This window comes from Colossoma macropomum, unplaced genomic scaffold (genome assembly GCF_904425465.1).
Source record: "Colossoma macropomum unplaced genomic scaffold, Colossoma_macropomum, whole genome shotgun sequence".
Taxonomy (NCBI): domain Eukaryota; kingdom Metazoa; phylum Chordata; class Actinopteri; order Characiformes; family Serrasalmidae; genus Colossoma; species Colossoma macropomum.
Window position 1 is genome coordinate 12,937,828 of NW_023494802.1, and position 17,301 is coordinate 12,955,128.

The 17,301-nt window shown below is 41.3% G+C and overlaps 1 protein-coding gene across 1 annotated transcript in view; it reads right to left on the reverse strand.

Moving 5' to 3' along the window:
* The window catches only part of megf6a (multiple EGF-like-domains 6a), a 95,808-nt gene that overhangs the window by 407 nt on the left and 78,100 nt on the right, over positions 1 to 17,301 (reverse strand). Inside the window, exons 17-34 of the mRNA XM_036591843.1 lie at positions 15,993 to 16,118; positions 14,660 to 14,791; positions 13,447 to 13,575; positions 12,250 to 12,381; positions 11,592 to 11,717; positions 10,816 to 10,944; positions 10,393 to 10,521; positions 9,328 to 9,456; positions 8,930 to 9,058; positions 8,397 to 8,525; positions 5,707 to 5,835; positions 5,427 to 5,558; positions 5,146 to 5,274; positions 4,295 to 4,423; positions 4,036 to 4,164; positions 3,277 to 3,405; positions 2,094 to 2,222; positions 111 to 239 (exon numbers count right to left, since the gene is read on the reverse strand). Coding sequence (XP_036447736.1) covers positions 111 to 239; positions 2,094 to 2,222; positions 3,277 to 3,405; positions 4,036 to 4,164; positions 4,295 to 4,423; positions 5,146 to 5,274; positions 5,427 to 5,558; positions 5,707 to 5,835; positions 8,397 to 8,525; positions 8,930 to 9,058; positions 9,328 to 9,456; positions 10,393 to 10,521; positions 10,816 to 10,944; positions 11,592 to 11,717; positions 12,250 to 12,381; positions 13,447 to 13,575; positions 14,660 to 14,791; positions 15,993 to 16,118 — 2,325 coding nt within the window. The remainder of the gene's footprint in view (positions 1 to 110; positions 240 to 2,093; positions 2,223 to 3,276; positions 3,406 to 4,035; positions 4,165 to 4,294; positions 4,424 to 5,145; positions 5,275 to 5,426; positions 5,559 to 5,706; positions 5,836 to 8,396; positions 8,526 to 8,929; positions 9,059 to 9,327; positions 9,457 to 10,392; positions 10,522 to 10,815; positions 10,945 to 11,591; positions 11,718 to 12,249; positions 12,382 to 13,446; positions 13,576 to 14,659; positions 14,792 to 15,992; positions 16,119 to 17,301) is intronic.

Genomic DNA, 17,301 nt, shown 5'->3' on the forward strand with positions numbered 1-17,301 from the left:
AAAATTGAGTAAATGTAACACTGTTATGTAAAATTTACAGCATCAAAATGAATTACAGAGGAAAAAAAGACCTTACAGTAATATTTGCCACTAGAATGAATGAATCTTACTGATATCACAGCGGGTTCCCATCTTTCCTGGTGCACAAAGACATCTGCCGCTCACAGGGTCACATGGTGTGTCTCCATCACAGTCACATGTGTTAGCGCAGTCGGGCCCAAACCGGCCCTGCTCACAGTCTGAGAGGAGAATAGCAGCACTGCTCAGACAGCAGACTTTTGGTTGGTACCTTCACAAATGTTTAACTAAAGTACTGTAGTGTGTTCGAGAAATGTTTTTGACGTGTTAGTTTTAGGTTCTGTGCTCTTCAGCATTTATTCACTGGGTTTATTTTGTAAAAGACTCTTATTGGAAATGACAGGTGTAGCAACCTGTCACAAAACTATAGCATTTCACGAGATAGTCGCCACACCAAAGAAGTTCCATGCATAGTAGTTTCCACTGCTCATAAGCAGACTTGAGGCCAGATTTATAAATCATGGCGGTAACAGCACCATGCAAAATATAGTATGCAAACAACATTTAATACATATATGTATGTACACCAATCAGGCATAACATTATGACCACCTCCTTGTTTCTACGCTCATTGTCCATTTTGTCAGCTCCACTTACTATATAGGTGCGCTTTGTAGTTCTACAATTACAGACTGTAGTCCATCTGTTTTTCTGCGTACTTTGTTAGCCCCCTTTTACCCTGTTCTTCAGTGGTCAGGACCCCCATGGACCCTCACAGAGCAGGTATTATCATCTTAGACTGTAGTCCATCTGTTTTTCTGCGTACTTTGTTAGCCCCTTTTACCCTGTTCTTCAGTGGTCAGGACCCCCATGGACCCTCACAGAGCAGGTACTATTTGGGTGGTGGATCATTCTCAACACTGTGGTAATACTGATGTGGTGGTGGTGTGTTAGTGTGTGTTGAGCTGGTGTGAGTGGTTCAGACACAGCAGTGCTGCTGGAGTTTTTAAACACTGTGTCCACTCACTGTCCACTCTATTAGATACTCCTACCTTGTCAGTCCATCTTGTAGATGTAAAGTCAGAGACGATAGCTCATCTGCTGCTGCACAGTTTGTGTTGGTCATCCTCTAGTCCCTCATCAGTGGTCACAGGACGCTGCCCACAGGACGCTGTTGGCTGGATGTTTTCGGTTGGTGGACTATTCTCAGTCCAGCAGTGACACTGAGATGTTTAAAAACTCCAGCAGCACTGCTGCGTCTGATCCACTCAGACCAGCACAACACACACTAACACACCACCAACACACCAGTGTTACTGCAGTGCTGAGAATGATCCACCACCCAAATAGTACCTGCTCTGTGAGGGTCCATGGGGGTCCTGACCACTGAAGAACAGGGTAAAAGGGGGCTAACAAAGTATGCAGAGAAACAGATGGACTACAGTCTGTAACTGTAGAACTACAAAGTGCACCTATATAGTAAGTGGAGCTGATAAAATGGACAATGAGCATAGAAAGCATAGGTCATAATATTATGTCTGATCGGTGTATATACATATATATAACATCTTAAAAATTTGTATTTGTAAGAATAATATTTGAGCCTGTAAGACTTCATTTCTCATTGATAAGAATTCAAGCCTTTTTCCAGTTCATTACAGTAACATTTTTACCAAAATTAACTGAAGTTTAACGTGATTTTTTTCCCCACACAATTAAAAATAAAACTGATATGCTGAAACTACTGTGGTGAGCCATTTTAGATTTTGTTTCGTATTTTTCTTGATCTCATGAATTCAGTGCAGGATATGATGGAACATTTACCAACATGTCAGTTGAAACAACACTGATATACCCTGGGGTTATTTCTACAGTTCATCTTTTATTATGACTTGGCTGCAGTAATTTTTACAGATGTGGAAACGTGCAGTTCATAAAAAGTTGCTGGTATGACAGATTCAGATGGAACTTCCAGAGATGGTCTGGTAGTAATTACATCGCTGCACCTTCCCTTCTGTAACAAATTCTGTCCAAATAGTACTTAACAGTCCTTTGGTATAATCAGTGTTCCTCACCTCTCTCACAGCGGTCTCCTTGGTAACCTGGTGGACAGAGACAGCGGCCAGTGCTGGGCTCACACTGGGCCTTGCTGTGGCATTCGCAAAGATGCTGGCAACGGTGTCCATGGAAACCAGGAGGGCAAGCTTTAAACACAAAAGCCATATGCTGCGTTCAGAATCACTCACTATTACAGAAATGGTGCACTATACAGTGTGTCAGCCATTTTGTAGTGTTGTTCCAAACCTATACCTCAGTGCAGTGGGGTCTTAATAAAGTAGAAGAACAACAAGCTGATGAGTATCTTAGAAACACGTACACAGACAACAGAGGGTGAAACATGGCAGTTTTATATGCAAATATATGTCGATATCATTTTTACCAACAATAATAAAAACACATTAGCAAATTGCAATGCATGTTTAACATTGAGTAGCTTCACAGATGCATTTAAACTTTTAGAGGCAGAATTTAACTAAATTTATGACAGTCAGTTAATTCATTTGTTGCTTGATCACCCTAAAGTTTAACCTCACTAACTGATGTTAGGGTCTCTCGCTGGCTGCCCTCCAAAGGTCAAAACTGCTGCATCTCTGAAGCATAACAGCTAATCATGATCCTGTATCTGTCTGTGGTGGTTCGCACTCATTAATTTTAGCTGCTTGCCACAAACGCCTCTCTGATAAAATAATTTAAGGTAACTAAGGTAAATAAACACGATTCATGTGTTGATAGCTCAATTATATGTCATAAACTCTCGTCAGAAGAAATGATGAGCTTAACTCTTTCATTGCATTTCATTGTAAGAAGCTCTGGAGATAAACGAGAAAATGAAAAATCTCATTTTAAACTGATAGATGCTGAAAGATTTTTGATTTGCAGAAGAGCTGAAAAACTACAGGCAGTTTATCTGTTATTTACTTTAGATGACAGATTTGCTCTTTCCTGTTATGTAATACATCAACAGTGAGAAGCAAAAGAGACACAAGGGACATTTTTATTACAGGGAACTTGTTAGCTACAAGAAATAGCCGTGTAGCATGCTGGTGAATTATAGGCTATGGACAAAACCGTTGGAAGGTCAGCCATTAAAGTTGAAAACTTGTACATCATTCAGTGTCAATCGTACAGAATGTCCTAATTCATATGGGGTGAAAGCAGATGGTCATGCTGTATTATATGTATTATTACGTTTCTCACCATGTTGGCAGAGATGACCATAGTATCCCGGAGCACACTGACACTCTCCTGTCACCCTGTCACATGTACCATTGTTCTTGCAGTCGCATTGCTGGTAGCAATTAGCTCCATACCTGCCTCTGGGACACTCTGAGAAATGAAAACAAAGTAGCTAAAATAACATATACCTGTATATCTACAGCTAGCATTAAACACACACACACACACACATTTTCTAAGCCGCTTATCCTTCTGGGTCGCGGGGGGAGCTGGAGCCTTTGGGCGGAAGGCCATTAAAAAACAATGCAACTCAAATGCATTGAGTTGAGCAAGTGGTTTATTCTGCATAACCATTTTCTCATGTGATTTGTCTTTATGAAGTACAACAAAGCTATATACATCATACATTTTTTTGCATAAACGTGATGTCAATCAGATAATTCCAAAGTTTTGTGATCAATATTCAATCAAAATTGAGCTATTGGTCAGTTAACTCTAATGAGAATGGTCAGTTTGGAGTTCTTTTTTTTTTTTAAATCACACTTCACTTCATGGCCATATTACTGCTATCATGACTGAGTGTCGGCAGCGTGTATGCATGTTTATCCTGTTAGGGCAGAGGTTTGTTCACACTAATGGCGGATATGGCTCACTTCCAAACATGGATGGCAGATCTTACTGTTTTTAAAAAATCTAAAATGAGCATCAAGGCTTAGAAAGTGAATGCATCTAGCATTTGTAGTTCTTCATCTGCAGGCTCATTCAATATAATTACCCTACCTGCATCACAGTTGTCTCCAGTCCAGCCCAAGCTACATGTGCAGTTTCCTGTCACTGGATCACACACTGCTCCATTACTGCAGTTACAGCGCTCAGCACAGTCCTCTCCAAACCAGCCCTGAGCACAGCCTAACAAACATATGCAATGAATGCTTTCACAGTAAGCTACAAAGGGAATAGCTGGAACTGCAGCACTGACAGTGGACATACACTGTATGTGTTTTTATTTAATTAGAGAGCATGCTGCGACGGGTCAGACCTTGTCCACAGTCCTCTCCTCGCTGGCCGGCTTTGCACACACATCGGCCTGTAACCGGATCACTCCTGGCCCCATCTCCACACAGAGCCACCCGCATACAGTCCTGCCCATACCACCCAGCTGGACACGCTATACATGTTGGAGAAGGGAGTTAATCAGATATCAGCAGGTCACTACATTATCTATTATTATTCCTATATTTGGGGTTTTCAAAAACACCAGCTGGTTACTGCACTCATGGACCAAAAATTAAATGTGTAGCCCAGTAAAGTTTTGTACTTTTTTCAGTCCTTGATTCCTGCACTTTCTAAAACATTTGTGACGGCTACAAATAACTTCAGTCTCACTCAAACAGCTAATATTAGTTTGTTTGGGTAACTGGAAAAAATATGGAGGCTTACTATGACAAAGAGCCTAAAATCATTTACTGATTCATGGATTATGAATTGGATTATGGTTTTACGGGCCGATGTCCAGCACAGTTTGGTAGTTTACCTACTCAAACACAACCACTAAGCCTGGCAATTGACAGATGAGTTGAATAAGGTGTGTTCAAGCAGGTAATTCGCCAAACTGTGCTGGATGCCAGCCCTCCAAGACCAGAGTTGCACACCCCTGAACTATACAGTTCTGTCCTATTGCAGTACTAATGCATTGTGCATTTCGGTCACAGTCATAGTGTCAGAAGCATTAGCTTGTCAGCTCTAGTGCAAAACTATAGAAGAGGTAATGTTATAAAGCAGTAAGGGAAAACTGTGTCAATGTCATTTTCAAATGATGTAAAAATGAGCAGTTTTTGTATGTGATTTCATGACCGGTCTTGTTATGCAGAGTGTGCATCCGTCACTCACTGATATTGCAGTCTGCTCCGATGTATCCTGGAGGGCAGACACAAGTGCCGCTGGTGGCCTGACACACTCCGCCATTAAGGCACTGGCATTCACGCTCACAGTTAGGTCCGTAACGACCCTTCTCACACTCTATGACAGCAACGACCAAGCACAGCGAGACATTACTCAGAAAACAAGAAAAAATTTAAAACATAAAATAGCAAAAGCAATGCATGAATTCATTTTATACCATTTACACCTGCTCTTTATAGAAGAATGAAAATGTGCAAAATGAGGCTTGCCTGTGTCACACTTGTCGCCACGGTAGCCCGGCGCACAGTAACACAGTCCAGTGACAGGATGACAGAGTTGGTTGGCCTCTGAACACTGACACACCTGATTGCAGTTTAACCCGTACGTCCCGGGCTGACAAGCTGCAGAGCGAGGCAGAAAATGAGCTTTACTATATCACTGAAAGGGAAACTTGCACAGATTGGATACAGCCACCTGGGAAATTCCGAACAGATTCCTGTAGCTCCTGCAATGTTCATTTCACCATGACCATGCTTTGCTCATACTCACTCCGCTCACAGCCGTTGCCCGTGAAGCCGGGAGGGCAGCCGCATTCGCCCGTCACGTGGTTACAGGAGGTGCCATGAGGACACAGGCAGCTCTGAGAGCATCTTTCCCCATAAGAGCCAGGCAAACAGGCTGCAACAAGAAAACAGATGTATTACACTACGACTGCCAGCAGAGGGCAGTAAAACAGAAACATTCTGAGATTTGTGAGGAAATGCACCAATCAGGCATAACATTATGACCGCCTCCTTGTTTCTATGCTCATGGTCCATTTTATCAGCTCCACTTACTGCACAGTTGTATTTTGTAGCTCTACAATTACAGACTGTAGTCCATCTGTTTCTCTGCATACTTTGTTAGCCCCGTTTTACCTGTACTTCAGTGGTCAGGACCCCCATGGACCCTCACAGAGCAGGTACTATTTGGCTGGTGGATCATTCTCAGCACTTCAGTAACACTGACGTGGTGGTTGTGTGTTAGTGTGTGTTGAGCTGGTCTGAGTGGATCAGACACAGCAGTGCTGCTGGAGTTTTAAACACCTCAGTGTCACTGCTGGACTGAGAATAGTCCACCAACCAAAAATATCCAGCCAACAGTGGGCAGCGTCATGTGACCACTGATGACTAGAGGATGACCAACACAAACCGTACAGCAGCAGACGAGCTATCGTCTCTCACCTTACATCTACAAGGTGGACTGACAAGGTAGGAGTGTCTAATAGAGTGTTTAAAAACTCCAGCAGCACTGCTGTGTCTGATCCACTCGTACCAGCACAACACACACTAACATACCACCACAGTGTTACTGCAGTGCTGAGAATGATCCACCACCCAAATAGTACCTGTTCTGTGAGGTTCCATGGGGGTCCTGACACCTGAAGAACAGGGTAAAAGGGGGCTAACAAAGTATGCAGAGAAACAGATGGACTACAGTCTGTAACTGTAGAACTACAAGTGCACCTATATAGTAAGTGGACCTGATAAAATGGACAATGAGCATAGAAAGCATAGGTCATAATGTTATGCCTGATCAGTGTAAAGTGTCAATCTGCTTTCCAAGATGTAGAGATAAAACCAGAATGGTCAATGAAGTCAACAGGCACTAAGGTTGTGTAGTAAATAAGGACACAATCAGTACATAAAGGGGAATGAATTAGGGCAGTTAAAAAGGCATGGATATAAACAGGTAAAAGCCTACTAACAGTTCATGGAGATCCAACACACAAACAGTTAATGTGGACCTACTGTTTAAACTTTTGAGAGAAGAGCTGCAAAGACAGATGGCAGTAAAGACACCAGACCTCCTGCTTCCTTCCCTGCAGCACTGTGGTAAAAGGAGTCTTTGGCTGAGTTAGTCCTACCACTCAGAGTGTCAGACAGGGGATGAACTGTTTTGTACTGTCCATGATAGCCACCAGTCCAGTTCCTCTGTTACATTTACCACCTCCTAGGACTCAGGGTTAGGTCCAGTGACAGGGCTAATATTTCCTATTAATATAGCTTGTTCAGTCTGTTCCTGTCTAAGGACAAATTTGAATGCCCTTCATTTTTAAACAAAGAGTATTCTTTCTTAATTAAACGTTTTTTGAGAAACATGAGAGAAGAAATAAAGAGATGAACCACTTCAGAGTTTCATGGTCAAACTCAGAATGAAAAAAACAGATTCTTATTCAATATTCCGATGAGAAATTATTTTATCTTTTTGATAAGAAATGTAAGCACTGAAGGTTTAACATTTGTTCACTATGTGTAATTTAACTTTGTATGAATTGTATTGTTCTGTAGCTGACCTACAGAACAATAGCTCAAGAGCTTCATAACTTACACTGCAGCAATCTGTCATTAATTTGTTAAAGATTCACTAAGATGCGGTCAGCTCACTAAACATGGGACAAAACATTATGACAGTCTGTGCTGTTGAGCATCAGTTAAAACTGTTAAAATTACCAGACAACTTCAATTCTGCTGTAAACTGCACATATTCTAACCTAATTCAGTAAACAAATACTGGATGTATACAAGATGAGTTTGGATATTTGTTTATTTAAATAACCACAGCCACCCCTCTTCTTGTCACCAGTGTTAAGGCCTACTCAAAAAAGGGTGATTTTTCTGGGAAACAAAAGGTGATTTTTAAAGTAGAGGAATCTTCACACCAAATCTGATGGTTTTGTTGGTTGCTCTGGCTTCAACGATCTGAGATTTCTCAAGTAGTATAATGACTTTAGGTAGGTGTAGGTGTACAAACTGGGTACAAACATTTTACAAAAAAGACCAGGCTTGAACAGACTACAGTACACCTAGATATACGATACATTGCCTATGAACATTGCTGTGTTATACTGAGATACTCTCCATCATTCCGAGCCTTTCTTTAACCTTTGCATTTTCATAATCACTGTGTTTCTTGTCATAAAAGCTTTTGTGCTCTGCCACCAGCAAGGCGAGCTCTTCTACTGTAATTTCATGATGACAGAGCTCTGAATGGTCAGCCTGGTTTTTATTGCATCCATACACAAAAAAACAAAAATCAAGCTGACTGTGATTAAAAATTTTTACGCAGCATTACAGTCTGTTCGTTTTGGACTGGATGTAAAGACAGCATTGTTATGTATGTGTCTTTTTCATTTTATGCCTTAATGCTCCTGCCCCATCAGACAAGAGCAAGCGTTAATAAAAGAGATGTGAACTCACTTTTCTCACAGCGGACTCCTCTCCACCCTGGGGGGCACAAACATGTCCCAGTGATGTGGTCACAGGCAGCTCCATGCTCACATGTGCACCGTTTCTGACAGCCAGGACCAAACAGCCCTGCTTCACACGCTGCACATACACACAGACAGCTCACATGAATAATATGTTTATTTTTCATTCTTGTGCTTTTATTTAAGGCTATAGAACAGCTATTTACTAATACTTTATGTGTTACTTTCCTGGACTTGGATTAAGCCTAGTCTTGGACTACTCTCCAATGCCAGTGGTGTTTTACCTTTATAAATATGCATTTAGTCTGGGTTTAGGCTTATCTGGGTCTGGAAAATCATTCCTAACTTTTGCAGTTCTCAGCTTTACATTCATCAAAATGTCTTCCTTGGTCTGAAGAGCAGGTTCAGCAGCCTGGACTAGGTGCTGGTTGCCTAAATAATCATCTAACAGTTTTTTTTCTAAGACATTCGTGTGCAGCCATTAAGACGATGTGTGTATGAAGGCTAATGGGCATTTCTCGCCTGTTTCACACCGCTGGCCCACCCAGCCTGCTGGACACGAGCACTTTCCATCCTGCCGGTCACACACACCCTCGTTCTCACACTCGCATGTGTGCTGGCAGTCAGGACCGTAGCGGCCTGGAGCACACTCTGTCAGTAGGGCAGTCAGAAGAAGGGAAAATTGGATGGAGAGAGACAGAAAGAGAGATGGGGGTGGGTTTTGCACAGTTTGCAAAATGCTAATTAGTGTATATAATCTTCCATTACTTGTAAGCTACATTAGCCACATGGCTCCAGTGTAAAGCTAAAGAAGCAAACTTTGGACACAAAGCCAAACCATTCCTTTAAGGAAGTGGTAAAATATTCAGTAATTTGTGGCATAAACACAGAACTCTGTCTATGACAGTTCAGCTTCTCACCAAGTTCACACGCAACCCCCGTCCATCCACTGGGACAGATGCAGTGCCCGGTGATCCTGTCACATAACCCACCATTCTGGCACAGGCACCGCTGGCGGCAGCCGACCCCATAGAAGCCAGCCGAGCATTCTGGGAAAAATCAAAGACTCATTACATCCTGAACCACAACTGCGTCTTGATTTATAGACTCGATAAAGACCGTCTCCTCATCCAGTTCAGTGTGTTCAAAAGCGGTGGTCTAAAGCACGGGGATTTGGACTAACAATAAGAAGTAATGTGAGTACATGTGCAGTAGCAGGCAAACCACAGCCCACTTTGTCTTTCTTTCAGCCTCACAAACTGACACCCACAGGTGTAACAGTGATTAAAGAGCATCTTATTTCTGTGTTAACACCACATGAGTAAATCATTCAGTGAGGTTTTGGAGAAAAGAATAGAAAGCTCTTACATGTATGAAATGAACAGCCTGGATGTAGTCTCTATTTATCTTAGTTCTGAATGTTTAGAGACTATTATTAATAGTGGTGGTGCACACTATATAGAGATTATGTATTATATATGGATATGTACCATATACAGTGCAGTCTGTAGGTAATTTTTGCTTTTTTTGTCTATGTACTCCAGAATGTGAGATTTTAAATGAAACAGTGGCTATGGGTTTGTGCATAAGTGCATAATGTCAACTTTAATTTGAAGGTATTTATATTTAAAATGGGTGAACTGTATGCTACCTCACCAAAAGTGTAGTAGCTAAAAAAGTATGTGGTATGGATTTTGTAGTTACTGCAGTTTCCACACTGCTTCTTTAAAACAGACCACAGTGAAGCCATTCCCTGGTAGGGAGATATAGTAATCAGCGTTCTCTGTTTGTCAAATTACTCATATTTATATACATTATAAATACCCTCAAATTAAAAGCTCATAATCGGTTTCCTTTCAAATCCAACATGCTGGGGAACAGAGCCAAACCAAAATACCTCTGCCTAATCAGTCATAAACTGCACTGTGGAGGGGGGCTGGGGGGCACACTGGTGTATGACACTGTATATGTTTGATATGCTGTACCTTGCTCACAGCTTGGCCCAGTCCAGCCTGCCCCACAGTGGCACTGCCCATTGGTGGGGTCACAACTGGCACCATGATAGCAGTTACAGCTCTGCTGGCAGCCAAGGCCGTACATGCCAGCCTGACATTCTGCAACACAACACAACACAATCAGAGTTCAATGCAAAACACACCACATTCTTTCCCCAAAAAAGGTTTAGAGTGTTACAACAGGTCCAGGAACACTAAGGGACCAACTTTCCACATCACAGGCATAGCTGGCTAGGAGCCCTATGGCATCCATTACTTAACATGCTCAAATAATGAGTGTGCTGAACTTTGCACGCCACTGGCATAAACACAAACCCTGAACATCTGCTTTACCATTTTACTTTGGAGCTACAGCTTGTGTGTTAGCATGATGTCCAGGTCACTGAGACTCACTGGAGGTGCAGTGGAGACCAAGCCAGCCAGCTGGACACACACAGGTTCCTGTCACATGGTGACACTGGCCACCATTTAGACATTCACACTTCTGATGACACTCTAGACCGTAGAAACCCTGTGGACAGGCTGCAGACAAACACACAGATGTTTTTGATTTTCTTATTTACAGATATGCACTGCCTTTGAAAAGCTTGCATTCTTTTTAAATTATATTATGCTGCATTTCAATCAAGTAACAAAAATGATTAAGAAAAGTCTTGCTAACAGCTATAAAACAGCTATTTTCTAATACTTTATGTGCTGCATCCTGGACCTGGATTAAGCCTAGTCTGGACAACCTTGCAATGCAGTGGTGTTTCACCACTTAAAATCTTATTTAGTCTAGGTTTAAGCTTAATCTGGGTCTGGGAAATTAAGTCCTAAGTTATTAAGTGCAGCAGGTTGAGCAGCTTGGACAAAAAATCTGACCGTCTTCTTTTCTAAAACATCTGATTTAAAAACATCTGATTTCCCCCCAAAGGTGGTTTAAACACTTCAAAGGTTTGATTGCTGATGGCCACAACAACAGAATAACATGTGCAATTAGGCATTATTCCCAGGAAAGTGCAGTCATAAATACTGTCATATGTAATTACACAAGATACCGGGTTAGGCTTTAATACACTGTTACTGCAAAAAGACAAAGAAAAGATGATCTTGAAAAACTAGGTGTTGACAGGGTGGTATATGCACAACGCCCTGCCCCAAACCTACACACACGTCTCCTTACTTACATTTTTCATATGTCCCAGTCCAGCCTGGCAAGCATGTGCAAGCTCCACCCACAGGTTCACAAACTGCACCATTTTCACACTGGCATTGGTGGCGGCAGCCTGGCCCGAAATAACCCTCGGGACACTCTTTAAAAAAGTGCACTGTTAGTGTGATACAAATGTGAAAAAGCTTTGACATAATCCGTGTTCTTCCCTGCGTGTGAAGCCAGCTGTGCCGTGGAAAGCCGGCTGGCACTGCACATTTGAATCATGCATCACTTACGTCAAAACCCATTTATATGCTCTCACTGTACAAAAATAGTTAGCCCAACTGACGTGCTGCGACGTCAGTGCTTACACTGTACATGAAGTGCACTGTACATGGACAATTTCCAATAATTCTGTTTCATTAAATACAATATGCTGCATGAGTACTGGTAAGGTGTACTATATCAGCTTTTCTAACTTGTGCATATCTTAACTAGTAAGACAGTACAGACTCTCTATGGTCTATTTTGCAAAGAGAATTGAAAAAGAAAACTATGTATATCTGTTTTACCTCATTATTTCATTCAGTCAAACAGTAGAGTTGACATATGCAGACTTTACCACAAAATTGGGCTAAAACATACAGCGTAAACCTGGGTTGAGAGAGAAAAAGAAAGTGAATGTTACGCACTCTGCTCACAGTGGGTTCCAGTGTAGCCAGCCTCGCAGTGGCACTGTCCTGTCACTGCATCACAGCTTGTTGCATGGCTCGTACAGTTACACACACTAGCACAGTCCACTCCCCAGCGCCCCGGCTCACACACTGCCACACAACATGCACATATATACATTATTACTCTGACCACTCATCACCATTTAACACCATAACTCTGACCATATCATCACTCTACCGAGTCTCTAATTCTCAACTCGTCCAGTAGCAGTTTACATTCATTATTTTATACTTCTTTATCTCTTATGTCAGTTAGTTCCAACAGCACTATCTGACTGGTTGAGAAGTGTTCGACTCATGATGTTATCTGCTAAGCAACGGGTCACTTTACTCTGTAGCTAACTATTACTAATTTTCTACTTTGAAAGTAAACAGTAAATTACATTGGAGAAATTTGTTAAGGATAAAATTAAACCTACAGCCCATTTGGTAAAACTCTGAAGAAGAGTGTGACAATAGGACTACATCAAATTCCGAACCTATTGCTCTTAAGCAAGCTTTTTTTGGTCAGCAGCTGTGATGGCGGAATAAATAAACTGGACTAAGGCAGAAACAAACTAAATACAAACTGGCAAACAAGATGAGCTGTGAAATGTTATAAAAATTGGCTGGAACAAAAATGGAATTAAGGTTAATCTGGCAAGTATTGAAAAAGTTGAGCTGAACCTGATATTACAACAGTTTTATTGATCTGTACAGCTAATGGCTAACGTTACTACTTTTTTGGCAAAAGGAATTGCCCATATTAAAGCATATTTAATGCAATATTTGGGTTTTTTTATTTTGTCTTTATTTTGCAGAACTGTTGTAAAATTAAGCAATAAAGCACCTGTGGTGTGTCTTTTTGTAAATAACATCACAGCTGTAATAATCTTTGTTATTATTCGCAATAACACTTGCTCTTGTGTCCTGATACTTGAATTTACACCTTAAGTAATGTTTCGGATGTTAGGGTTAGGGTTACTAACAATAACCATACTGTTAATTGCAGAATTAACAGCAACCCCAAATACAAATACCACCTAAATTGTCTGGCAAAAATTTTGCAGAATCTTACAGAGTATAAAATCAATCTTGAATCAGAGCTCCGCCCAGCATGGAACACATCTCCAAAGTGAAAAAGGCATTAAGCAATATTTGTACAAAGGTCTTTACCCTTCTCACAGCTGAATCCAGTCCAGCCGGGCTTACACGCACACAGGCCTGAGACAGGATGGCAGCGGCCATCGTTCTCACAAGAGCACCGAAGCTGGCAGCCCAAACCAAACCAGCCAGCTGGACAGACTGCAAGAAAAGAAGCAAAAAACAGGCACTTTTAAAGCTCCTTATTGACAGATGTGGGAACACGTCACTAAGTTGCAGGTAACAAATAAATCTAAAGTCTCAGGCCTTGTCCCAAGTCAAGTCCCAAGTCAAGACAGTCAAGTCTCAATTCAGGTCCTGAGTCAGTACAGACAGGAGTCTCAAGTCAATACAAACCAGAGTCCTAAACTCTGAGTCAGCATGCATTCTTCAGCAAATTTATTGCCATTTCAACACTGAACACAAAAAATGATGGTACAACCATGCTTACAGAAAAGACAGCAAAATGATGGTGAATGTACAAAGCTGAAGTTGGATTCTTATACAATTTTTCTGTTCAACTTTAAATGGCGCAGGAGTTGTAACAGTAGGTGGAACAGAAAATGTGAACATGAAGCCAGTGAATAAAAAGTCAACTTCAGCTTTTTTGTGAATATTGTGCTTTTCTGAATAGAGGGAGCTCTGTTTCTTTCCTTTAACTACCATGAGGAAAATGGTAAATTAGCCTGTTAAGTTTCTCCAGTAAAACTGGAATTAAAGTGCTTCACTTGTTACTAGCAAAGCAAGTTTGAATCCCTCACACTTCACTCGTCTTCCAAAATAAAATAAGCCCAGCATAAGCACAGTAACAGACATTTGATGACGTTGCTGTATATCAAATTTACACTTGATGCAGTTCTGGCATGCCTACACCAAGAAACAAACCAATTCACATGAAAAGTAACTGGTTGTATACAGACTCGTCTACAGACAGATGCTCTCCATGTTTCTATGAAATTGAGTCTCGAGTCTTTCAGAGTCATAAGACTTAAGTCCAAGTTAAAGTCTGAGTCAGTGCTGCTCAAGTCTAAGTCAAGTCACAAATCTTTTTTGATTTTGTCAACTCAAACCTCAATTCATCAATTCTTGAGTCTGACTCGAGTCCACACCTCTGTTTATTGATTAGTAGAGATAGCTAAAACAATATGGAGCTAAGGCCTGAGAAGGCTGAAGTATATACTTCCTGGAAGAGCTGGCCAGCAAAGCTATAAAAATAGCCTTGATTAAAAGCAGTGGCCAATCTCACCAGTCTGACAGAGCTCTCCCGTGTATCCTGGCTCACACACACAGGTTCCATTCTGCTTGTCACACATTCCTCCATTCTCACAGGCAGGACATGGTTCTGCGCAGGCCAGGCCCCAGCGCCCCTCTTCACACTCTGTAACACAACAAAGAACCTTCCATTTTACTACATTAACACTGCAACCTTTGTTTTTTGTTAGTTGATCTTGCCATGTCTGCAAAATTCATACGTCTCCACCAATGGCTCCTAAACGTGGTTCTGGAGCAGCCCAGTCATGCATATTTTGATGTTTCCCCATAAAGACATGAAAATGTCAGGGGCAGGACAGGGGTGATCCAGGACTGTATTCTTAAAAAAGGTTCCTAAATGATTCTTGGCTTGAATGTACAGTTAAGAGGACAATGCAGAGGTTCTTTAAACTTCAACACAGATTTCTTCAAACTCATTACATGTTTTTAAAGAAAACAACTGTCACAAGTGTTTTTTCTGAAAAGTTCTTTGGGGAAGCAAAACTGATCTGGTGCCTGTTGCGTCACTACAAAGCACTCTTTTTGGCACCATTGTTTTTTTAGATTTTAAGAATCACTGGTCTAGGCAGTTCACGACCTGTGGTAAACCTTTATCAACTTATCTGACAGCAACTTGACTTGGCACGCTGTTATATGACCACAGAGTTGTCAGTCTGCCAGAGAACTGGACCATATTTACCAGTCATCTAAAGACCATCATCGCAATGTCAACCTTGCGTTTGAGGCTCCTGTTTTGACACTCCAGCTGGGAGCTGCTTACTCCTTATTAACACCTATTAACACTTTCTGACTCCCTGGGAAAGACAAGCTGAGTGTTTGGCTGGCAGTGTGCTTCCATCTTTCCACACTCTGCTACCTCTCGTTATGAATCTCGGTGCATCTGACAGAGAGCTGCTGTAATGAAGAGGCCTTTAGGGGACATACGTTATCATATCTCTGTGGTCTTTGGCTGGAGATGGGCTAAAAGAGCTTGACAGAGGCTAAGAATAGAGACGCAGATCCAAACAGATTCTCTCTCTGCTTACACCCCTCACCTCAAAGTCAGCACTGTGGGCCAGATCCCACCAGCACCAGAATGGAAAGTCATTAAAGGTAGAATCTTTTCTTTCTAACATGGTTAGAGCTTAGAGAACAAACTGAGGTCAAATTGTCAAATACAATACTGTATATGATTGTCTGCGCTGTAAAAATGCAGAATAGATCCATTTAGTATAAATGAATTTGACTGGTTTCCTATAAAGTGTTCCACCAGTGACGTAGAGTGCTTTTCCACTCTCTTCAGCAGAATGCGGCTCTCTGCAGCTCACCTTTACCACAGTGCTCTCCTGTTGTTCCAGCAGGACAGTGGCAGAGTCCAGTCACTGAATCACACGCTGCCCCATTACAGTCACAGGACACAGAACAGCCAGCCCCAAACTTCCCTTCTGGACATTCTAGTAAAGAGACAAACACACACCTTTTATATAACTCACCATTTTTAGAAGAGAAACACATGAAGCACTGACAAAACCAAACTTGGTTATGCTTTAAAGTAAACTCAATGACTACTCTGTCTCTGTCTTTAGTCTCTATTCTTGAATTTTTTTAACCCATTAAACCTTAAGGGATCATATTATAACATTCTTATTCTCCTAACTTACATTTTAAGAGATGCCCGCATGTCCCTATTGACGACAGTAACATCATTTTATTTGACTGCAACATGTAGAACTGGAGCTTTCTGTGTGCCAGAGTGTTTTCATGATATAAAATATACAAGAGGCTTTGTTTCTTGTTGGAGGCACTGAGTTTTTTTTTTCTTAAATGAGCATGTGAGCTCATTCAAAACAGAATTCATATGAGTACAAGGTTGTTATTCATTTGTTTGTAAGAGTAATGACAAAGCGTGTCTGATGTGTGACTATTCATGTGTTTTCCTTTTCAAAATGGTAGGAAATGTTTTAAAAAAAATCTAGGATTTTCAGCTCTGTGTGATCACTTTCTTTACATATCAAATAAATTCAATGGCAGCATTCAGAAATACCATTATTAATAAGAAAGAGTAAATAAAATGATTGAAATAGCCACTTTTTTGCATCTGCCTTGAAGTGCTAAACAAGAACCCTTTGTTTCTCTAAAGGCTGAAAAAAAGAATTAGAATAGAATAGCAGTGCATCTCAGGGGTCTGGTAGACTGGGGTTCTAGGTTAACTACAGTAATACTAAGGGCATGAGTTCAATGCAGTAGGACTGTAGGTCTGAGTTGAGTGCAGTAAGACTGGGGTTCTAGGTTAACTACAGTAGTATTGTGGGTATGAGCTCAATGCAGTAGGACTGTAGGTCTGAGTTAAGTGCAGCAAGACTGGGGTTCTAGGTTAACTACAGTAGTATTGTGGGTATGAGCTGAATGCAGTAAGACTGTAGGTCTGAGTTAAGTGCAGTAAGACTGGGGTTCTAGGTTAACTACAGTATTATTGTGGGTATAAGCTGAATGCAGTAAGACTGTAGGTCTGAGTTAAGTGCAGTAAGACTGGGGTTCTAGGTTAACTACAGTAGTATTGTGGGTATGAGCTGAATGCAGTAAGACTGTAGGTCTGAGTTAAGTGCAGTAAGACTGGGGTTCTAGGTTAACTACAGT